At 32.9% G+C, this 23,992-nt stretch overlaps 1 protein-coding gene across 1 annotated transcript in view; it reads left to right on the top strand.

The window, feature by feature from the left end:
* LOC106832272 (leucine-rich repeat and IQ domain-containing protein 3) overlaps positions 1–23,992 on the top strand; it is a 49,397-nt gene that overhangs the window by 8,692 nt on the left and 16,713 nt on the right. Inside the window, exons 2-3 of the mRNA XM_044749007.2 lie at positions 10,041–10,289; positions 14,026–14,349. Of these exons, the coding sequence (XP_044604942.2) occupies positions 10,041–10,289; positions 14,026–14,349 (573 nt within the window). The remainder of the gene's footprint in view (positions 1–10,040; positions 10,290–14,025; positions 14,350–23,992) is intronic.

Genomic DNA, 23,992 nt, shown 5'->3' with positions numbered 1-23,992 from the left:
TCTTTGAAATTATAATTGAAGTGCTGATGGTTTCTCTGTGTTGCTGTACTTTAAATTTGCCTTTTTAATATTATATTATTATTTGAACTTGATAATATACACATTTGTATGCACATTTTGCAAAGTAATTGTAAAATCATCAAAGCCTAAAAGGGACAAAAGTACCTGGATTCCTCTTTAATGGTCGTATTTAAAATTGGCAGCAGTTGGTTAGCCAGCTTTTAAGTAGGTGGAGGAGGAGATATCAATTGTAGTGGTTTTCAGCTTCCCTTGGTGGACAGTCTAATCATCTGGGCACTTAGCTGCAGAGATAAGATTCAGGAGGTATGCAATGGGGCCTAGGAATTTGTGTTATTCTAGTTATTCTGATGTACAATAAAGAATGAGAGACAAAATTAAATTTTGCGTGAGGTAGTGTAAAACAAAATGTGAAAAATCTCCACTTATCCAAAATGATTGGGGTATGTGACAGACTGTTTAAAAGAATAGTCCAAATAGCTGAAACATAGTTTATATTCTGAATGTAGATTACTAGTTCTTAAAGAAATGGAAAAATTGGGGCTCGTCCCATGGCTGAGTGGGTAAGTTCACATATTCTGCTTCAGTGGCCCAGGGTTCACCCGTTTGGATCCTGGGTGCAGACCTACACACTGCTCATCAAGCCATGCTGTGGCAACATCCCACATAGAAGAACTGGAATGACTTACAATTAGAATATTAACTATGTTCTGGGGTGGGCTTTGGAGAGGTGAAAAAAAGGAAGATTGGCAACAGATATTAGCTACGTTTATTCCTGTTCCCTACTAATCATATGTTAATCTTTCCTCTGGATAGTAATAAGTTGATATTGTATAATAATGTTCTATTCTGGAATTTTTGTGTATGCGTTTGAGGAAAAGTGGCTCTTAGCTACCATCTATTGCTAGTCTTCCTCATTTTGTTTGAGGAAGTTTGTCATTGAGCTAACATTTGTGCCCATCTTTCTCTGTTTTATGTGGGATGCTGCCACAGCATGGCTTGATGCACGGTGCTAGGTCGGTGCCTCAGATCCAAACCCACAAATTCCAGGACACTGAAGCAGAGCACATGAGTCTAACCACTACACCACCATGCCAGCCCCTGGAAATTTCTTTTTTTTAAAGATTGACACCTGAGCTAACAACTGTTGCTAATCTTCTTTTTTTTTCCTGCTTTTTTTCTCCCCAAATCCCCCCAGTATACAGTTGTGTATTTTTTTAGTTGTGGGTCCTTCTAGTTGTGGCCTGTGGGACGCCACCTCAGTGTGGCCTGATGAGCGGTGCCATGTCCGTGCCCAGGATCCGAACTGGTGAAACCCCGGGCCACTGAAGGGGAGCACGTGAACTCAACCACTTGGCCACTGGGCCGGCCCCGGAATTTTTTTTAATATTAAGGTTATTTATATACTAGCAAATAAATACTGTTGGTGGAAGTGAATATTAATGCAATCGAGAGTGTGAATATAAATTAATCTAGTATATGAGAAAGACTGATTTTAAGATTGTTTAAGAATTCATATCATACCAAGTAATCAATTGAGAATGGTTTAAAAATTAAAATACAGTCATGCATTGCTTAATGCTGGGAATACATTCTGAGAAATTTGTTGTTAGGTGACTTCATCATTGTGGGAACATCATAGAGTGTACTTACATAAACCTAGATGGTATAGCCTACTACACACCTAGGCTAGATGGTACTAATACTATGGGACTACCATTGTATATGTGGTCCATTGTTGACTGAAACATTGTTATGCAGTGCAAGATTGTATATAAAAGAAAAATCAGTTAATAGGAACCGAAAAGTATATTTCAGGTACCTGGGATAAGATTCAGTATTTAAGCATTAAATTAACTGAATGACATGCCAGATATGGAAGAGATATATTTTGGAGTAAGATTTCTTACTGTATGATAAAAGGAACCTCACAGGGTATGGAGAAACATTTTTTTACCCCCCTCACTAAAGATCTGAAAGGCAAGTAAAGAGTTAATTGCTTTTTATCATAAAAGATCCTTCATATAATCTGGTTAAAGTATTTAAAATATAGATATTTATAGAGACTTCTGGGGTGAGATAATAACAAAATATGTCCCAACCCCCAACTATTTGAGACTATGAGCTAGGATTATAATATTTTGCAAGTTTATTTATTGAAAATACATTTATGACTGATTTACTTTTTTCTGCTTACTTTGTGTTTAATTTGCTCTTCTTTATCTAGTTTCCTAAGGTAGAAATTTAGATTGTTAATTTTAGATCTTTTCTAATACATGGATTCAATGCTGTAAATTTCATTCTAAGCATTGCTTTCACTGTATCCCACAAATTTTGATAAGGAATATTTTAATTTAGTTGAAAATATATTTTAACTTATGATTTCTTCTTTTACCCATATGTTATTTAGAATGTGTTGTTTGATCTCCATGTATTTTGGGATTTTTCTAGCTATCTTTTTCTTCTTGATATCAGTTTATTTCCACTGTGGTCTGAGACAGCACTGTATGCTTTCTATTCTTTTAAATTTGTTAAGGTATGTTTTATGGCCCAGAATATGGTCTGTCTTGGTGAATATTCCATGTGAGCTTGAGAAGAATGTGTAATCTATTTTTGAGTGTAGTTACAGACAGATGTCAATTATCCAGTTGACTGGTAGTGCTATGGATTTCAACTGTGTTCTTTCTCATTTTTGCCTGCCAGATCTATCCATTTCTGATAGAGGGGTGTTGAAGATTCCAACTATAGTAGTAAATTTATCTATTTCTTCTTTCCAGTTCTCTCAGTTTCGCCTCACGTATTTTGATGCTGTGTTTAGGCACATGTACATTAAGGATTGTTGTGTCTTCTTGTAGAATTGTCTCTTTATCATTATGTAATGCCCCTCTTTATTCCTGATAATTTTCCTTGCTCTGAAGTCTACTCTGAAATATTATAGCTTCTCCAGCTTTCTTTGGCTGAGTGTTAGTATGGTATATCTTTCTCCATCACTTTACTTTTTTGTTTTTTTACTTCTTTTTTTTAATGTGTCCTACAGAAGAATGAATATTTTTAATAAAAGATTAATTCCCATACCAAAAAGTCACCCTTTTAAAATGTACAATTCAGTGAAAAATATTTTTAAATAAAAACAACTTGGTTGTCTATCAACACCTTTTTATGTTGTTAACTGTATTCTACAATATAAGTTTTAATACTTTCATAGTATTACATTGACTGTAATGCAATACTTTAGTTAATTTCACTTTTTAAGAAATTTAGGATGTGTCATGTTTTTGCTAGTATATACCATATTTAAATGAATATTTTTGTAACATTATCTTTTTTTCATATCTGTCTTTATTTCTCTTATTATACATTCTTTTTTAGAGGTATAACTGACATGTTACATTATATTAGTTTTGGGTGTACAATTCTCTTTCAGTATTTGTATATATTGCAAAATGATCACCACAATAAGTCTAGTTAAAATCCATCACCATACATAGTTACAAAATTTCTTTCTTGTGATGGGAACTTTTAAAATCTACTTTCAGCAACTTTCAAATATGCAATACAGTATTATTAACTATAGTCACCATGCTGTACCTTACCTCCCCATGACCTATTTATTTTATAACTGGAAATTTGTGCCTCTTTACTTTCTTCACCCACTTTCCAACCCACTACTCCCTGTCTCTGGCAACCACCAGTCTGTTGTCTGTATCTATTAGCTTTTTTTTCTTTTTTTTTTTAAGATTCCACATATAAGTGAGATCATACAGTATTCGTCTTTCTTTGTCTGACTTATTTCACTTAGCATAATGCCCTCAAGGTTCATCCATGTTGTTGCAAATGGCAAGATTCCTTCTTTTCTATGACTGAATAATATTCCATTGTATATATATATATATACTGCATCTTCTTTATCTATGACTGAATAATATTCCATTGTATATGTATATACTGCATCTTCTTTATCCATTCATCCATTGGTGGACACTTAGGTTGCTTCCATGTCTTGGCTGTTGTGAATAATGCTGCTAGGATACATCTTCAAGATAATTATTTCTTTCCTTTGGATATATATTCAGACAAGGGATTGCTAGATCATATGGTAGTTCCATTTTTAACTTTTGGGGAACCTCCATACTCTTTTCCATAGTGGCTGCACCAATTTACATTCTCCCCAACAATGCACAAGTGTTCTCTCTTCTCCACAACTTTGCCAATGCTTACTTCTTCTCTTTTTGATAATTGCCAATTCTAACAGTTGTGAGATGATGTCTTGTGGTTTTGATTTGCATTTCTCTAATGATTAGTGATGTTGAGCACATTTCCATATATGTGTTGGTCATTTGTTTGTCTTCTTTGGAAAAATGTCTGTTCAGTTCCTTTGTCTATTTTTTGGTCAGATTATTGTTATCATTTTTTGATACTGATTTGTATTAGTTCCTTTTACATTTTGGATATTAACCCCTTAGATATATGATTTGCAAATATTTTCTCCCATTCCCTAGGTTGCCTCTTCATTCTGTTGGCTGTTTCTTTTGCTGTGCAGAAGCCTTTTAGTTTGATGTAGTCTCAATTGTTGATTTTTGCTTTTGTTGCATGTGTTTTTGGTGTCATATACAAAATATCATTGCCAAGATCAATGTCAAGCAGCTTTTTCCCTAGGAGTTTTCTTCTAGTTTTATGGTTTCACATCTTACATTTAAGCCTTTAATCCATTTAGAGTTAATTTTTGTGAGTGGTGTGGATAGTGGTGCAATTTCATTCTTTTGCATGCCAATATCCAATTTTCTCAACATTTATTGAAGATACTGTCCTTTCCCTGTTGAGTGTTCTTTGTTCCCTTGTCAAATATTAGTTGATCATACATGGATTGGTTTTTTTCTGGGCTGTCAATTCTTTTGCATTTGTCTTTGTACCTGTTTTTATGCCAGTACCATACTTTTTCAATTTGTATAGCTTTATAATATGTTTTGAAATCAGGAAGTGTGAGACCACCAGTTTTGTTCTTCTTTCTCAGGATTTCTTTGCCTATTTGGGTTTTTTTGTGGTTGCATCTGAATTTTAGGATTGTTTTTCCTTTTTCTGTGAAAAATGCTGTTGGAATTTTGATAGGGATTGCATTGAATCTATAGATGGCTTTGGGTAGTATTGACATTTTAAGAATATTAACTATTTCAATCCATGAACACAGGTTATATTTCCATTTATTTGAGTATTCTTCAATTTCTTTCATAGATCTCTCAAGTTTCAGTGTACAGACCTTGCACCTCCTTGATTAAATTTATTGCTAAGTATTTTATTCTTTCTAATGTAATTGTAATGGGAGTCTCTTCTTTATTTCTTTTTCAGATAGTTCATTGTTAGTATACATAAAATGAAACTGACTTTTGTATTTCCATTTTGTATCTTGCAACTTTACTGAATATATTAGGTCTAACAGTTTTTTGATGGAGTCTTTAGGATTTTCTATATATAAGATCGTGTCATCTGTAAATGAAGACAATATTATTTCTTCTTTTCTTATTTGAACGCCTTTTATTTCTTTTTCTTGCCTGATTGCTCTAGCTAGGACTTCTAGTATTATGTTGAATAGGAGTGGTGAGAGTGGGCACCTTTGTCTTTTTCCTGATTTTAGAGGAAAAGCTTTCAACCTTTTACCATTGAGATGATGTTAGTTGTAGGCTTGTCAAATATGGCCTTTGATATGTTGAATTACATTCCTTTTATTCCCACTTTGTTTAGAGTTTTTACCATTTAAGGATGTTGAATTTTGTCAAATGTCTTTTCTGCATCTATTGAGATGATCATATGATTTTTGTTTTTCAGTCCATTAATGAGATGTTTCACATTCATTGATTTGTGTTGTTGAACCACCCTTACATCCCAGGGATAAATTCCACTTGATTATTGTGTATGATTCTTTTAATGTGCTGTTGAATTTGATTTGCTAGAATTTTGTTGAGAATTTTTGCATGTATATTCCTCAGGGGTATGACTTGTAATTTTCTTTTTTTTAGCGTCCTTATCTAGCTTTGGTATCAGGGTAATGCTGGCCTTGTAAAATAAGTTTGGAAGTATTCTCTCCTTTTCAGATTTTTGGAACAGTTTGAGACAGATTGGTATGTATTCTTCTTTAAATGTTTGGTAGAATTTGTCAGTGAAGCCATCTGGTCCTGGACTTTTCTTCAATGGGAAGCTTTTGATTACTGATTCAGTCTCCTTCCTAGTAGTTGGTGTATTCAGATTTTCTGTTTCTTCATGATTAAGTCTCAGCAAATTTCATGTTTCTAGGGGTTTATCCATTTCCTCTAGGTTGTCCAATTTGTTGGGGTAGAATTGTTCCTAGTATTCTCTTTGACCCTTTGTATTTGAATGGTGTCAGTTGTAATGTCCCTTGTTTGCTTTCTAATTTTATTTATTTGAGTACTCTCTTTTTTTTCTTGTTAATTCTAGCTAAAGGTTTGCCAGTTTTGTTTATCCTTTCAAAAACAAACCCTTAGTTTTGTTGATCTTTTCTTGTTTTTTATTCTTTATTTCATTTTTTCTTGTCTGATCTTTGTTATTTACTTCCTTCTGCTAACTTGGCTTTAGTTTGTTCTTGTTTCTTTTGTTCCTGGAGTGTAAAGTTAGGTTATTTGAGCTTTTGTTTTGATGTAGTCATTTATTGCTGTAAAATTCCCTCTTTGAACTGCTTTTACTGTATCCCATAAGTTTTGGTATGTTATGTTTCCATTTTTGTTTGTTCCAAGTTCTTTGTTTTATTTCCCTTTTAATTTCTTCTATGACCCATTAGTTATTCAAGAGTAGAAGTCTTTTAAACTTTTATTCCCCAAAGTTTGCTGTCTTTCTAAGGAAAGGAAGTGATAGCCAGCTACATCTATGAAACAAATATTTATTGAAATCTGATTCAGTTCTAGGTCTCATGATAAACTATGAAAAATATATAGCTAACTACATAGTAAGTGTGGTATTCTCAGGGTGCATGTAAATTAGTTGGGAAGAAAACAATTAGATTATATGACATATAAATATATAATTACTAAATTGGGAATGTAAGCATAAAACTGGAATCTAAATGATTAAGAATCAGCTACGCAATGATTTCCTGAAGAGAGTTATACCAAGAGAGAGAAGTAAGTATGACATCCTTAGATAGCAGAGTTCAGCATATTTCATTAACTAAGAAGGCACTGTTATTAATTGTTTAGAGTTTTAATTGTTGAGTTAATTAAAAATTATTCCAACTTTCCCATTTTTCTTTACAACATGTTAATTTAATTGTTTTCATGCAATTTGCTTTTAAACATAAAAGAATCAGGCAATGTAGATTTTTTTAAAATTCTGTAGCTATGAAACTTTAAAGTTCTCTCATCACTCTAGTATTTAATTCTTAAAGAGGATTTTTTTCCCCATTATTGGCATCTTTTTGATTAAAGCTAGGAAGTAGTTGTCCCAAATGAATAGGAAGACATTCAATGAAGTAACGTTATGAAGATTATCTCAGATTTGGATTTGTGTGACCTAATAAGTTTTTCTTCCTCAGACTATATGTCTTATTTGTAGGCAAAGTTTCCAAGTGAGGCAATAATGCTGATCACACCAACTCCCTCACTAGGAGTTATAAAGAAAAAAAAAACTATACATATTTAAGCATTTTGGGGAAGAGAACTATGTTATCTTATGAGACTGGTTAAAACAATATCAGTTAAATTCACAGAGCTAGTAACAAGATTGTTCAATTGCTAGCTACAGTTAGAATGCTTCACGAAGTGCAAAAGCTTTCATTTAGTCAAATTATCTAGTGTGTCTGATATCATAAAGGGAAATAGAAAAAAATTTACTTTTGAATAATACCAGTAGTAGGTCACTGACATCATGTTCAATTGACGTATGGATAGTATTAATCCAGAAAACTTTAAAATAAAATATTTTAATTTCTTGTTGATGAGTTTGTAGACGTTATAACTATATTTAGTTGATAGCACTATTTAGAATCTCTGAAAATAAATGCTAGGAAGAAGATTACATCTTCTATGGAAAATATAAAAGTAAACTATTAGAGATGGAATAATCAGTTGAGAAATGGATCCTTGAAATAAAAGATTTTATTTATTTTATATAATTTTATATATATCTTCTTTTGATATATATATATAAATATTTTACATATATAAATATATACTTATGTACCAATGCAGTAATGAGAGATATAAAGTCAGCTTCAGCTTTATGTGAAGAAATGGGATCTCTGCTACCATGTTGATGTGTGTTGGTTATCCAAAGATTTTGTTATGAGTTTATGAGCTAAAAAACTTTAATTTTAGTTAATAATAGTGCATTAAGATTCCATCATAAATTGTAACAAATATTACACTAATGCAAGATGTGGAGTGTGGAGTGGGGTATTAGGGAGTATATTGGAACTCTGTGTACTGTCCACTCAATTTCTATGTAAAACTAAAACAGCTCCATAAAATAAAGTCTATTAATCTTAAAAAAGTCATTTGACTATTAAAAAAAAGGGAAAAAATATTTGTTTGGTATATTACTTTCACCTTACAGATTTCTTGCAGAATTGTTATTGACTTCAAAAATTGAATTTAAGAGCTGAAACTTTTGAGCACTCCATTGTCTGTCTTGAAACATCATGATTTATACCCTAGATATGGTCTCTTATAAGCCCTTGTTATAAACTGGCATTAGATTATGTTAGACCAAAATGGAAAAGTTGGTCTTTGAAAGCAGAACCTGAGGAAAGACTTCTTAAAGACTTCTAAATAAAGAGTCTTAAAGTTGAGATGCATTCTGGACATTGCCCTTCATTTCAGAACCTACAGAGTTTATTGAGTTTGTAAGGGTTTATTCATCTCTATTTATTCCATGTCTGGCTCCCTCTGTTTGGAAGACTGGTTTACTGGTAGTTTAGGCTTGTCTTTCTCGGTGTCCGTGAATTACCTAGGTGCATACTAAATTACAGATTCCTTGGCCCTCAGCCCAGAGACTGTGTTAATGTAGTTATGATGTGGGCCCAGGAATCTGTCTTTTGATTAATTCCTTTGGTGATACCTAGAGTTTGAGGTGTAATTCTAGAGGATTATAGTTTTAGGCCTTGGCTAGGATATAAAAAGTAACCATTATATTGAAAGAGTGCAAGGGTTTATCTGGATTTTCACATTTATTCTTATTTGGATTGTGATCTACCTCCACATGGTAGAAATAGTCTTCCAACGGGGAAAGTGGTTAATCTTACCAAATGCCTTCAGATAGGCCACTTGCTAAACTATCACTAGGTGACTGCCTTTTATGAAACCAGAATTGCCCACAGGTAAGGAAAATTTTGTAATTTAATTTTAATTTATAATAAAATACTATATAAAATTATGTAAAAAAGATTTTATCCTGAAATTTTAGATAAACTTAGAGTTCAAAACCATTAGACTTCTCTATCTTATTTGCCTAATTGAATTGGACATAAAAATAAGTGATGTAATTGCAAATTGTCTTTTTAAGGAATAAATGTTTATAATAGTTGAAGCACTTTATTACACCTTAATTTCGTTTAGCTGCATTTTTCAGCCTCTTCCACAAAGATTATCACTCTCCTGACTTGCAGGTTCATCATTCAGTGCATTTCTTTCCTTAACAGAATCTTTTAAATAAAATTATTGTACAAAGTATGGTATGGTATAGTTTTCTTTGTTTTAGTTGTCTTGCCTAGAGGTGATGTTTTTATCTCAGTTATTTCACTGAATTCCATGTTCTCTAAGTATTCTAGAAAAAGGAAGTTTTTGTTCTTATTGATATTAGTTCATTGTTGAGGGCAGTGGTGCATTTTTGAGTTGTAGTTATATAAATGTTAGGCATTTAAGATGTTTTGGGTTAGAAGGTTTTATGGGAATTAGATTTTTATTTTAACTTTTCTATCCATTTTTATCTCACTATCTGTTAGCAAATATTTTTTGTTTTCAGATGGAGTTATTTTGTTGAAGTTAAAAAACTGTTTGAAAGCAATTTCCCATTTTTCCTAGATGTTTCACGGAACAATTACAGAAGAGCTAACCAATCATGAAGAATGGAGTCACTATAATGAAAACATGATACAAGATCACAAAGATTTTGTTTTTGTGAAGTTCAGTGGCCTTCATTTAAAATCTATGGAAAATTTGCAATCTTGTATCTCTCTTAGAGTATGCATCTTTTCAAACAATTTTATTACAGATATTCGTCCACTTAAGAGTTGTATAAAATTAGTCAAACTTGATCTCCATGGCAACCAGGTAAGCAATAGCCATTTCAGATATTTTCAGATAAATGAAATTGATATGTAATAAGCACTTATGTAACTATTCACAATATTTCTTGCAGAATAGTCTTTTATATAAAACATAAACAAAAATATATAATGTGTATAAATACAAAATTTAAAATATAAGCAAACATTGTAAATTAAAAATATATAAAGAAGCATTGTGTGATTTGGTTTATTTTACTTCTTAAATCCATAGTCTAGATTAAGAATACTTTTTGACTGCTTAATTCTTTTTTTAATAACATATAATTGACATACATTATATTAAATTCAGGTGTACAACATAATAATTTGATATTTGTGCATGTTGCAAAATGATCAACACAATAAGTCCAGTTAACATCCATCACCACACAGTTACAATTTATTTTTAACATGATGAGTACTTATAAGATCTACTCTTTTAGCAACTTTCAAACATACACTTCAGTATTATTAACTGTAGTCACCATGCTGTACATTACATCTCCTGGACTTATTTTTCTTATAACTGGAAGTTTGTACCTTTTGACCACTTTTACCCATTTCACTCACCCCTGCCTCTCACAACCATCGGTCTGTTCTCTGTATCTCTAAGTTCTATTTTTAAAATTTTTTTTAGATTCCACAAGGTCCATCTATGTTGTCACAAATGGAAAGATGCCATTCTTTTTTGTGACTGAATAGTATTCCATTGTGTGTGTGTGTGTGTGTGTGTGTGTGTGTGTGTGTGTATGTGTATGAATAACACTATTTCTTTATCCTTTTATCCACTGATGGACTACTTAAGTTGTTTCTGTGTCTTGATGATTGTAAATAATGGTGCAGTGAACATGGAGGTTCATATATTTTTTTAAGTTAGTGTTTTTGTTTCCTTTGGATAAATACCCAGGAGGAGAATTGCTAGATCATATGGTAGTTCTATTTTTGAATTTTTTGGGGAAGCTCTATACTGTTTTCCATAGTGGTTGCACCAATTTACATTCCCACCAACAGTGCACAAGGGTTCCCTTCTCTCAACATCCTTTCCAACACTTATTTCTTGCCTTTTGGATAACAGCCATTCTAACAGGTGTGAGGTTATATCTCATTGTAGTTTTGATTTGCATTTTCCTGATGAGTAGTAATGTTGAGCATCTTTTCATATATGTGTTGGCCTTCTGTATGTCCTCTTTGGAAAACTGTCTACTTGGATCCTCTGTCCATTTTTGAATTGGATTGTTTGCTTTTCTGCTATTGAGTTGTGTCAGTTCTTTATATCTTTTGGATGTTATCAGATATACGATTTGCAAAAATTTTCTCCCATTTGACTGGTTGCCTTTTCATTATGTTGATAGTTTCCTTTGATGTTGTCAGGGATGGGAAATTCCCCCCCTTATGTCTTTCTTGTGTTGTTATGGCTGGACTAATAATAAAGTTGACACGAGCAGATTAACAGTAGAAAAACCCACTTTTATATGTACATATTGGAGATGAAACAGAAGTGATACTCCAATGGTGAATAAAGTAGGCAATATATCTATCTTTTACACAAAGAAACAATAAATTCATGAGGAATGATAGGACAAGGAAACTTAGGTTTGGGGTATGTAATAAGAGAGATATTTATACAGTTTAGGCTTGACATAGTAAATTAGCAAAGTTTGTTTATATAAGTTTTCTCGGGCCTGAATTCCCTAGTTCTGGTGAAAGGATGCAGGGAGAATACCTTTTACATGGGAGATTTATTTCCTGGTTTCAGGGAGAACCAAGAGAGAAAGGTGAGAATGCCTTTTTTTTTTTTTTTTTTTTTTTTTTTTTTTGCATTGGCTGCTTCTCAAGTAAGTGTAATTCAAAATAATCAGTATACCATTGTGGAATATTTTGGGGTGGCCTGCCCTGGGCCCCAACACTGTGCAGAAGCTTTTTATTTTGATGTAGTCCCACTAGTTTGTTTTTGCTGTTGTTGCCTTTGCTTGTTGTGTGAAATCCAAAAAGTCAGCACAAATACTGATGTCAAGGAGCTTACTGCCTATGTTTTCTTCTGGAAGTTTTATAGTTTCAGGTCTTATGTTCAAGTCTTTAATCCATTTTGAGTTAATTTTTGTATGTGGTGTAAGATAGTAGTCCAGCTTTATTAGTTTGCACGTTGCTGTCCATTTTTCTCAACACCATTTACTGAAGACACTGTCATTTCCCCATTGTTTATTCTTAGAATATTTGTCATAAATTGACCATATATGCGTGGGTTCATTTCTCATTCTCTATTCTGGTCCATTGATCTATGTGTCTGCCTTTATGCCAATACCATACTGTTTGATTGCTATAGCTTTGAAATATAGTTTGAAATCGGGGAGCATGATGCCTCCAGCTTTGTTTCCTCTCAAGATTGCTTTGGCTATTTGGATTTCATATAAATTTTGGGATTGTTTTTCTGTTTCTGTGAAAAATGCCATTGGAATTTTGATAGAGATTGCATTGAATCTGTAGATTGCTTTGGGTAGTATAGACACTTTAACAATACTAATTCTCCAAATCTGTGAGTATTTAATATCTTCCCATTTATTTGTCTTCAATTTCTTTCATCAATCTCTTACAGTTTTCAGTGTACAGATCTTTTGCATACTTGTTTAAATTTGTTCCTAGGGTTTTATTTTATTTTATTTTTATTTATTTATTTTTTTGAGGAAGATTAGCCCTGAGCTAGTATCTGTGCCCATCTTTCTCTATTTTATATGTGGGACGCTGTCTACAGCGTGGCTTGATAAGCTGTGTGTAGGTCCGTGTCCAGGATCTGACCTGGTGAACCCTGGGCCACCAAAGCAAAGCATGCAAACCCACCTGCTATGCCACCAGACTGGCCCCATATTTTAGTTTTTTGATACACTTGTAAATGGGATTGTTTTCTTAATTTCTCTTTCTGATAGTTTGTTATTAGTGTATTAAAATGCAACAGATTTTTATGTATTGATTTTGTATCCTGCAAGTTTACTGAGTTTGTTTATTAGTTCTGCTAGTTTTTTGGTGGACTCAGTCCTTAGGGTTTTCTGTATATAATACCATGCCATCTAGAAATGGTGACAATTTTACTTCTTCCTTTCTAATTTGGATGGTTTTTATTTCTTTTTCTTGACTACTTGCTTTGGCTAGGACTTCTAATACTATGTTGAATAAAAGTAGCAAGAATGGGCATATTTGTCTTCTTCCTGATCTTAGAGGAAAAGCTTTCATTTAGCTTTTGACTGTTGAGTATGATGTTACCTGTGGGCTTGTTATATACAGCCTTTATTATGGTGAGGTACATTACTTGGATACCCATTTTTTGAAAGTTTTTATCCTAAATGGATATTGAATCATATCATATGCTTTTTCTGTATCTATTGAAATGATCATATGATTTTCATCATTCATTTTGTTAATGTGGTATATCACATTGATTGATTTGACTCCTTAATTCTTCATGTAAAGAAAAGTTTAAAGAGTCAGCCTATTCCAAATTAATTTTTACTGAATGAAGTATATTTGTTTATTCATTTAATTGCACTAATAATCATAGCTTATTCCTGATGCCCAGTGTATTTTGTTTTTACTCCAATCATTTGGATAATTAGAAATTCTGTTTTGCTTATTAGTGGGAAATTTGCTGAAAATAGTGAATTTTAGATGTTTGATGCTTTTCCATTTTCCATGCAATTTATAGAAAATGAATATTTGTATTTAAAGTATTATTGTTAATAATATTTCAGATAAAAAGTCTACCAGATACCAAATTTTGGAGTGGATTGAAGAACCTAAAACTCCTCTATCTTCATGACAATGGTTTTGCAAAGTTAAAGAATGTATGTGTGTTATCAGCCTGTCCAAGCCTCCTTGCCCTCACCATGTTTGATTGTCCAGTAAGCCTTAAAAAAGGATATAGACATGTTCTTGTCAACAGTATATGGCCTCTCAAAGCACTGGATCATCATGTGATTTCTGATGAAGAAATAATTCAGAACTGGCATCTTCCTGAACGATTCAGAACATACAACTGTCGACTTTTCTTTAATTTCTGCCCTGCTTTGAAAAAGGTAATTGGCTTCATTTTAAATAAATTTATAGAAGTGAAATTTTAACTTCTAAGTTCTATACCAAAATTATATAGATTAATATTTCACATCATGATCATTTATATAAAATAAACTAGTGAATATATTAGTATTGTCTTATATCTGAAAACTTAAAAAAGCTTGTGTGTCTACTGCATAAAAATTGTTGAGCAAAGAAGTATTAAATTGTAGAGAAACAAATATTTGGTTTTTTTGTTTTTGGTCTTCATTGTTTTAATAGCTTTAAGGAAGTATAGCTTACATATTATGAAATTCACCCATATTACATGTATGATTCAATTATTTTACTAAATTAACAGTGCTGTATGACCATCTCCGCAATCCAATATTAGCAATTTCCACCACTCTAAAAGTTTTCCCTGTTCCCATTTGCAGTTAATCTGTACTTCCTCCCCCTAGTCTGGAGTAACCATTGATTTGTTTTCTCTCTATAAAAGTTGCTTTTTTAAACATTTTATATAAATGGAATCATACAATAGGTAGTCTTTTGCATCTACATTCTTTCACTTAGTGTGATGTGGTTGAGGCTGCCTCCTGTTGCAGCAAGTATCAGTAGTTTGTTCCTTTTTTTTTTCTTGGCTAAGGAATATTTGCCCTGAGCTTATATCTGTTGCCAATCTTCTTCTATTTTATATGTGAGCTGCCATCACAGCATGGCCACTGATAGATGAGTGGTGTAGGTCTGCGCCCAGGAACTGAACCCAGGCCACTGACGTGGAGCCTGCCAAACTTAACCACTAGGCCACGGAGGCTGACCCAGTAGTTTATTCCTTTTGATTGCTCAATAATATTCCATTATATGTATATACTACATTGTATTTGTCCATTCACCAGTTGATGGACATTTGGATTATTTCCACTTTTTGCTATTATGAATAATGCTGCTATGAACAAATACTTACGTATCTTTGTGTAGACATATGTTTTCATTTTTCTTCGCTAGATTCTTAGGAATGCAATTACTGGGATGTTTGGTAAGTTTATGTTTAACTTTTTAGGAAACTTAATTGCTTTCTAAAAAGTGGAAACCATTCATTAATGGGGGTTCCAGTTTTTCTGCATCATGGTAAATGCTTAGTATTTTTTTTTATTTTGCACTGTAGACATTCTACAAGGTCTGAGGTGGTATTTCATTGTGGTTTTAATTTTTATTTCTCTGAGTGATGGTGATAGGCATCGTTTCATCTGCTTATAAAATATGTATATATCTTCTTTGGTCAAATGTCTATACAAATTTTCTTGCCCATTTTAAAAGTGAGTTGTTTGACTTACTGAGTTGTAAGAGTAGATATCTGGATTTAAGTCCTTTATCAGATATTTGAATTGTAAATATTTTCTCCCAGATTCTAGCTTGTCTTTTCATTTTCTTAATGGTTTCTTTTAAGGGAGAAAAGTTTTCAGTTTTATGAAGTCCAATTTACAAATGCTATTCTTTTATTAATCGTGCTTTTGGTGATGTATCTAAGAACTCTACTTAATTCCAGGTCATAAAATTTTTCTTCTATGTTTTCTTATAGAATTTTAATAATTTTAGCTCTGAAATTTATATCTGTGTTTCATCTTGAATGAATTTTTATGTATGATGTGAAGTAAGGGTCGAAGTTCACTTTTTGTATGTGGATATTCAATTATATCAGCCCATTTGTTGAAAAGATTATTCTTTCCCCAGTGAATTATCTTGCTATCTTTGTCAAAAATCAATTGGCCATAAATGTAAGAGTTTATTTCTGGACTCTCAATTATATCCCAAAGGTGTATATATCTATCCTTATGCCAGTAACGCACAGTCTTTGATTACTGTAGCTTTGTAGTTGAGATTAGAAATAGGGAAATGTGACTCCTCCAACTTTGCTCTTATTTTTCAATATTGCTTTGAATATTGAGAATTCCTTGTATTTTACAAATGAATTTTAACATCAGTCTGTCAATTTCTACAATGATTCCTTCTGAGATAGTGATAAGGATTCTACTGAACTTATAGATCAATTTGTGGAGGATTGCCATGTTTATATTAGTTAGTATCCTTGTTTTTAAACATGAACTGTCTCTCAGTTTATTTAGATATTCTTTAATTCTCTCTGCAGTGTTTGTGGTTTTCATTGTATAAGTCTTGCACTTGTCTTGTTAAAATTTATTTCTGTGTATTATATTCATTTGATGATGTGAAGGGAATTATTTTCTGAATTTCATTTTTGGATTGTTTTTGCTAGTATATAGAAATACATTGATGTTTTTATTTAATCTTATAGTCTGCCACTTTGCTATTCTCACTTCTTAATTCTAAAAGTTTTTTGTTGATTCAAAATATTTGTTTTTTTAATTGAAAGTAGATCTCTAAGTTTTTTTAAGTTTTCCGTATTTGAATATTCTATTGAGAAATGGTTTATTTTTTTCAGTGCCTTAAAGGACAGTTTGGATTATTAATGGAAGAGGATAAAAATATTCAATTCCTAAGCAATTAATATGATTACATTGACATGCTCAAATCATCAGTATATGTTGACTTTTAAAATGTTGGAAGAAGTGATTGGGACACTTGATCTCTAGTTGGATGGTTACAAAGCACTTTAATGGGTAGATAAAAATATAAGAAAACATGTTTTATGGCTTATCAATGTTAGAGCAAATAGATCATAAAAGATTTCAAAAGAGGGTATTAACTTTGCAGGTGTTAGAAAAAATCAGGAACAAGATACAGGAAGTAAAAATGTATGTTGGAGAATGGTGTTTATAGTATGTTTTAAGTATATATAAATCTCTCAATATATACATTGGAAACTGATGAAGAATAGAAAATCGTTTGAGCAGTCATCGCATCTGAAATGGTATATAAACAATGAAGAGTGATTATGTATATAAAGGCTAGAGATTAGGAAGTTGGAAGACTTTTTATAACTATTTACAATTCTTAAAATAAATTCTAAGTATATTAATCATTTTGTAATAATAGTTAAAAAAATTTAGAGAAATAAGAGGCAATATCTGAGTCTGAGTGCCTTAACCTGGGCCGTAAATTTATTCTAGCTTCATACTCTGTTCTTTTTAGCAAATGGGACATTGTTCTGCATAAGCAATGAGCTTCTTCATATCCAGGCATGTGCTTAAGTCAGGAAGAAGATTGGTAGGAACAAGAAGCACATGCCAGCTAAGTCTGCCCATTTTATATTAGGAAAACAATAGCTTCTCCAGGTGTCCCACCTGAAAGGCTTCTACCACCAGAGGTGGGTCACATGGCTACCACTAGATAGAGGGAATCTGGTATGATGAGTATTTTTAAGTGAGCACATTTACTTGTTAAACAATATCAATATTCTATTAATAAGGAAAAAAGGAAGACAGATTCTTGGAAGTCAGTTAATATATTCTGTTCACACAGTGAAAAATAAATTGAAAATGCAGTACAGGATTGATATTTCAAGGTAGAGATTTTTGCTCAAACATTTAGCATCCATTTGTTCTTAATTACAATGTAAATGTGAAAATAAAAATAAAAATGCATATATAATTACCAAATAAATATTTTTAAATGAATTCATGCTTGATGTAATAGATTAATATAGATTAAATAGTGTTTGTAAAATTTAAAATGTTTTTACTTTCCAAAAAAATAAAGACAATAGGGTAGTGGCGCTGTGGTTGAGTTCAGCACGCTCCTCTTCAGTGGCCCAGGTTTGCAGGTTTAGATCCCAGATGCAGACCTACACCACTCATCTGCCGTGTTGTGGTGGCGACCCACATATAAAGTGGAGGAAGATTGGTGCTGATGTTAGCTTAGGGCTAATCTTCCTCAGCAAAAAAAATTACTATATATTGGGGCCAGCCCGGTGGTGCATGGCTTATGTTCGCATGTTCCACTTTGGCAGCCTGGGGTTTGCTGGTTTGGATCCTGGGTGCAGACCTACCCACTGCTTATCAAGCCATGCTGTGGCAGGTGTCCCACATATAAAGTAGAGGAAGATGGGCATGGATGTTGGCTCAGGGCCAGTCTTCCTCAGCAAAGATGGGGAAGATTGCTGGCAGATGTTAGCTCAGGGCTAATCTTTCTCAAAAAAAAAAAATACTATATATTTCATTTATGAATGTGTTGTGATTTATAAATAAATGTAAATAAATTTATTATAGATAAATGTAAATACCAAAGTCAAGATGTTTATTAGTAAGATGAAGTCTAAAAAGCAAAGTAATGCAGAAAAAGTAAAAGTAAAATGCTAAGCAACTATATATTAAGCAGAATAAAGCAAAGGACTTAACATTAAACAATGTGGAATTTAGCACACAAAGCATTAAATGGCATAAATAGGATCTCTTTCAACTGATATGAAAAATAACAGCTTCAATAAATAAATTTTTGTTTGCCCATTAATGTACCAAATGGTATTATACAAAAACATATAAATATTTTTGGGAATATAAGACTAAATGATTAGAAAATATTACAGTAGAGGGGAGAACATAGCATTTATTTCAATAAATTATTTTGTTAAAAACTAAGCATACAGGATTCTACTTCTGGGAAGATGGAGTAGATGTTCCTCTTGCAAAGTACAACTCAATTCCTTGGAAATTAGTACAAAAGAAACATAAAAATGCTGTGAATGGTGAAGAGCAGAGGCTGACTGGCTTGGACAGTCAGAACTTGAGGAATGACACTGGTGAAGTGAGTTCCCTGTTTTGCTGCTTTGCTATTTTGTTTTCTTTATATATCCTAAAATTGAAGCTGAAGAAACCATTGACCCAGAAAGGCCAAAGTGTGCAAAACAAACAAACAAAATGCCAAAAATACTAACAGAAGCCTACTCTCTCTGTCCAAATGACCAACAAAGGTTCAGTCTAGTAAAACAGTTGCCATTTAGGCAAAAACCATTTTACTCCAGTCAAAACCACAGAAAAAACTGTAGTCCTTCCTCCATCCATGCCAGCAAAGGCTGGCTGGGGAGCCTAGACTTTCATCCTCATGAGGCTCTAATGAGGCAACCCAGCACACACTGGGGTGGTGTCAGAAGAGATCAGGACCTTCACCACTGCCCAGCTATAACAAGGCCATCCCCATAGCAGTGTCGATGAAGACCACATGGAAGTTGGAACTCCCATATCTACCTAGAAGTAAAGAGAAGCCCACCCCTCAATTGGGAGTTAATAGAGGCTGAATGGTGGGGAACCTAGACTTCTACCCTGCCTCAGGGTAAAAAAGATAATGACCTCCAGTTCCCCTGCTGGAACAATGTCAGAGAAAGCCAGCTAAAACAAAAGGTTTAAGATTAACAGTTTTATAGCATAATGCAAAAATGTCTAGGCTTCAATCAATAGTCACAAGACAGACAAGGAACTAGTTGATCTTAAACTGAATGAAAAGAGACAATCAATAGATGCTAATGTTTGAGATGATAGAATTGTTAAAATTACCTGATAAAGATTTTAAAGCAGCCAGGATGAAAATGCTTCAATGAGCAGTTATAAACATGCTTGAAATGTGCAAATAGAAAGCCTCAGTAGAGTGATAGTAGATATAAACAACCAAATGGTAATTTGAGAACTCAAAAATACAATAACCAAAATAAAAATCTCAGTGGATAGACTTAACAGCAGAATGGAGGGGAAAGATGAAAGAATGAGGGAAAGTGAAAATAGAACAATAGAAATTACCCAATATGAACATCAGAAAGAAAATAGACTGAAGAATAAATAGAGCAGACATTCCTAGCAAGTGGAAACTAAAGGAAAGTAGGGGTAACTATACTTATATCACATGAAATAGACTTTAAGCCAGAGACTGTAATAAGACACAACGTCATTATATAATGATAAAGGGGTCAATCCAACAAGAAGATATAACATTTGTAAATATTTATACACCCAGCATATGAGCACTGAAATATATAAAGTAAATGTTAACAGGCTTGATGGGAGAAATAGACAGCAATACAATAATAGTCGGGGACTTAAATACCCCACTTTCAATAGTAGATACATCATCCAGACAGAAAATCAAAAGGAAACATTGGACTTAAACTAAATGTTAGAACAGATAGACTTAACAGACATTTACAGAACATTCCATCCAATAGCAGCAGAATACAAGTTCTTCTCAAGCACACATGGAATATTCTCCAGGATAGATCATACTTTAGGCCACAAAGCAAGTCTTAGTAAACTTAAAAAGACTGAAATCATATCAAGCATCTTTTCCAACCACAATGATATGAAACTAGAAATCAATTACAAGAAGAAGACTGGACAATTCATAATTAAGTGGAGATTAAACAACATGCTACTGAACAACCAAAGGGTCAAAGAAGAAATCAAAGTAATAAAGCCATATCTGAGAGCCCACAGCTATCATCATACTCAATGGTGAAAAGCTAAAAGCTTTTCCTCTAAGATCAGGAACAGGACAAGGATGCCCACTCTCACCACTTTTATTCAACATAGTATTGCAAATCCTAGCCAGAGTAATTAAGGAAGAAAAAGAAATAAAAAGCATAAAAATCAAAAAGGAAATAGTAAAACTGTCAGCAGTTTCAGATGACATGATATTATATATAGAAAATTCCAAAAACTTGACAACTAAACTATTAGAATGAATTCAGTAAAGTTACAGGATGCAAAATCAATATATAGTATTGCATTTCTGTGTAGTAACAATGAACTATCAGAAAGAGAAATTAAGAAAACAATCCCATTTACAATTGCATGAAATAGAATAAAATAACTAGAATAGACTTAACCAAGGAAGTGAAAGATCTGAAAAACTATAAGGCATGTATGAAAGAAATTGGAGAAGATAAATAAATAGGAAGATATTTTGTGCTCATGGTTTGGGAAAACTAATACTGTTAAAATGTCCATATTACCCAATGCAATCTACAAATTCATTGCAATCTCTGTCAAAATCCCAATGGCATTTTTTCACAAAAATAGAAAAAATAATCTTAAAATTTCTATGGGACCGTATAAGAACCCAAATAGCCAAACGAATCTTGAGAAAGGGATGTAAAGGAAGGTAAGGTATATATATACACAACCACTAAAAAGAGTCTACAAAGGGATACACAAAAAGCACTATAGAATAATCTAAATGTAATTCTAAAGATCTGTAAGTAGTAGGAAATTAAGAATAAGAAAACAGGGGCTGGCCCAGTGGCTCAGTGGTTAAGTTCATGTGCTCCACTTCAGCGGCCCATGGTTTGCCAGTTCAGATCTTGGGCATGGATCTACCCACTGCTTATCAAACCATGCTGTGGCATGCATCCCACATATAAAATAGAGGGAGATGGGCACAGGTGTTAGCTCAGGGCCAATATACTTTAGCAAAAAGAGGAAGATTGGTGGCGGATATTAGCTCAGGGCTAATCTTACTCAAAAAAAAAAAAAAAGAGGAAAACAAGTAACATAAAAAACAATAGAAAACAAAAAATAAAATAAAATAACAGACTTAAGCCCTAACCTATCAGTAATGCATTAAAATTTTAATAGTATAAATACACTAGTTAAAAGATAGATAGGGGAAAATGGATTTAAAACATGACCTGACTACATGATGTCTGCAAGAGACTCACTTCAAATATAATGATATAGGTAGGTTGAAAATAAAAGGATGAAGAAAGATATATCATAGCAAAATTAATCAAATGAAAACAGGAGTGATTGGCTATCTTATCAGATAAAACTTCAGAGCAAAGAAAATTATCAGAGGGCAGGAGGAACATTATATAATGATAAAAGTTTCAAAGCGCCAAGAAGACATAGTAATCTTGAATGTGAATGCACCAAACAACAGAGCTACAAAATATTTGAAGCAAAACCTGATAAAACTGAAATGAGAAATAGACATAATTACAGTTAGAGACATCAAAACCCCACTCTTAACAATTAGAACAACTAGACAGAAAATCAGTAAAGATAAAGAAAAACTCAGCAACACCCTCAACCAATGGAATCCAACTGATAGTTATAGAATACTCTACTCAACAACAGCACTTTTCAAGTGTCCATGGAACCATATATAGGCCATACCCTGTTCCATAAAACAAACTTCAACAAATTTAAAAGAATTTAAATCACACAGGGTGTGTTCTCTGACCACAGAGAGAAGAGGAAAATCTCCAAACACTTAAAAACTAAAGAACACTCTTCTAATGAGTCCATAGGTCAAAGATGTAGCCAAAAGGGAAATCTAAAAAAATACATTAACTGAATTAAAATAAAAATACAAGATTCCAAAATTTGTGGGACACAGCTAAAGCAATGCTGAGAGGGAAATTAACAGCACAAAATGCATATATTGGAAAAGAGTAGACTCCTCAAATCAATGGTCTAAGATCCCTTCTCAAGAACCTAGAAAAACAGGAGTGAAATAAACCCAAAGTAAGCAGAAGAAGGCAATGAAAAAGATAAGACCATATATCAGTGAAATCGAAAACAAAAAAATTTGAGAAAATCAGTAAAACAAAGATCTGGTTCTTTGGAAAGATCAGTAAAATTGACAAACCTCTAGCAAGACTGATGGAGGACAAAAAGAGAGCCGACTCAAATTACCAATATTAGGAATAAAACAGGGGCTATCACTACAGACCTTGCAAACATCAAAAGGATAAGAGAATACTACAAAAATTCTACACACACAAACTTGACAGTGTAGATGAATGGACCACTTTCACAAAGAAACACAAACTACCAAAATTCACTCAACATGAAATAGATGATTTGAGTGGTCTTTTAACTATTAAAGAAATTGAGTTTATAATTTTAGAACTCCTAAGAAAGAAATCTCCGGACCCAGATAATTTCACTGAAAAATTGTTCCAAATGTTTTAAAAAGAATTAACACCAATTCTATACAGTTTCTTCTAGAAAATGAGAAGGAACACTTCCCAATTAATTTTATGAAGCTAATATTACTTTGATACCGAAACCAGACAAAGACAGTACAAAGAAAGAAAACTACAGACCAATATCCCTCATGACAAAAGCACAAAAATCCTTAACAAAATGTTAGCAAATAGAATTCAGCAATACAGATCTTCCTCAACTTACAATAGGATTATGTCCTGAAAAATCTATCATAAGTAGAAAATATTGTAAATTGAAAATGCATTAATATACATAATCTACCAAACATCATATCTTAGCCTAGCCTACCTTAAACATGCTCAGAACACTTACATTAGCCTGTAGTTGGGCAAAGTCATCTTTAAAAAAAGCCTATTTTATAATAAAGTGTTGAGTATCTCATGTAATTTATTGCCTATGGTTGAGGAAGTGAAAAACAGAATGGGTGGATGGGTCCAGAATGGTTGTAAGTATATTGGTTGTTTATCCTTGTGGTTGCATGGCTGACTGGAAGCTGCTGCTCACTGACCCTGCCCAGCATCACAAGAGAGTATTGAACTGCATATCACTAGCCTGGGAAAAGAAAAAAATTCAAAGTATGGTTTCTACTGAATGCATATTGCTTTCCCACCATTGTAAATTTGAAAAATTGTAAGTTGAACCATTGTAAGATAAGGACCATCTGTATATAAAAAGAAGTATGTACCATGATCAAGTGGACCTTATTGCAGGGATGCAAGGCTGGTTCAATCTTTGAAAATGCGTTAATGTAACT

The sequence above is a fragment of the Equus asinus genome, chromosome 16, assembly GCF_041296235.1.
Source record: "Equus asinus isolate D_3611 breed Donkey chromosome 16, EquAss-T2T_v2, whole genome shotgun sequence".
NCBI lineage: Eukaryota > Metazoa > Chordata > Mammalia > Perissodactyla > Equidae > Equus > Equus asinus.
This window is presented reverse-complemented; position numbering and strand designations above follow the sequence as displayed.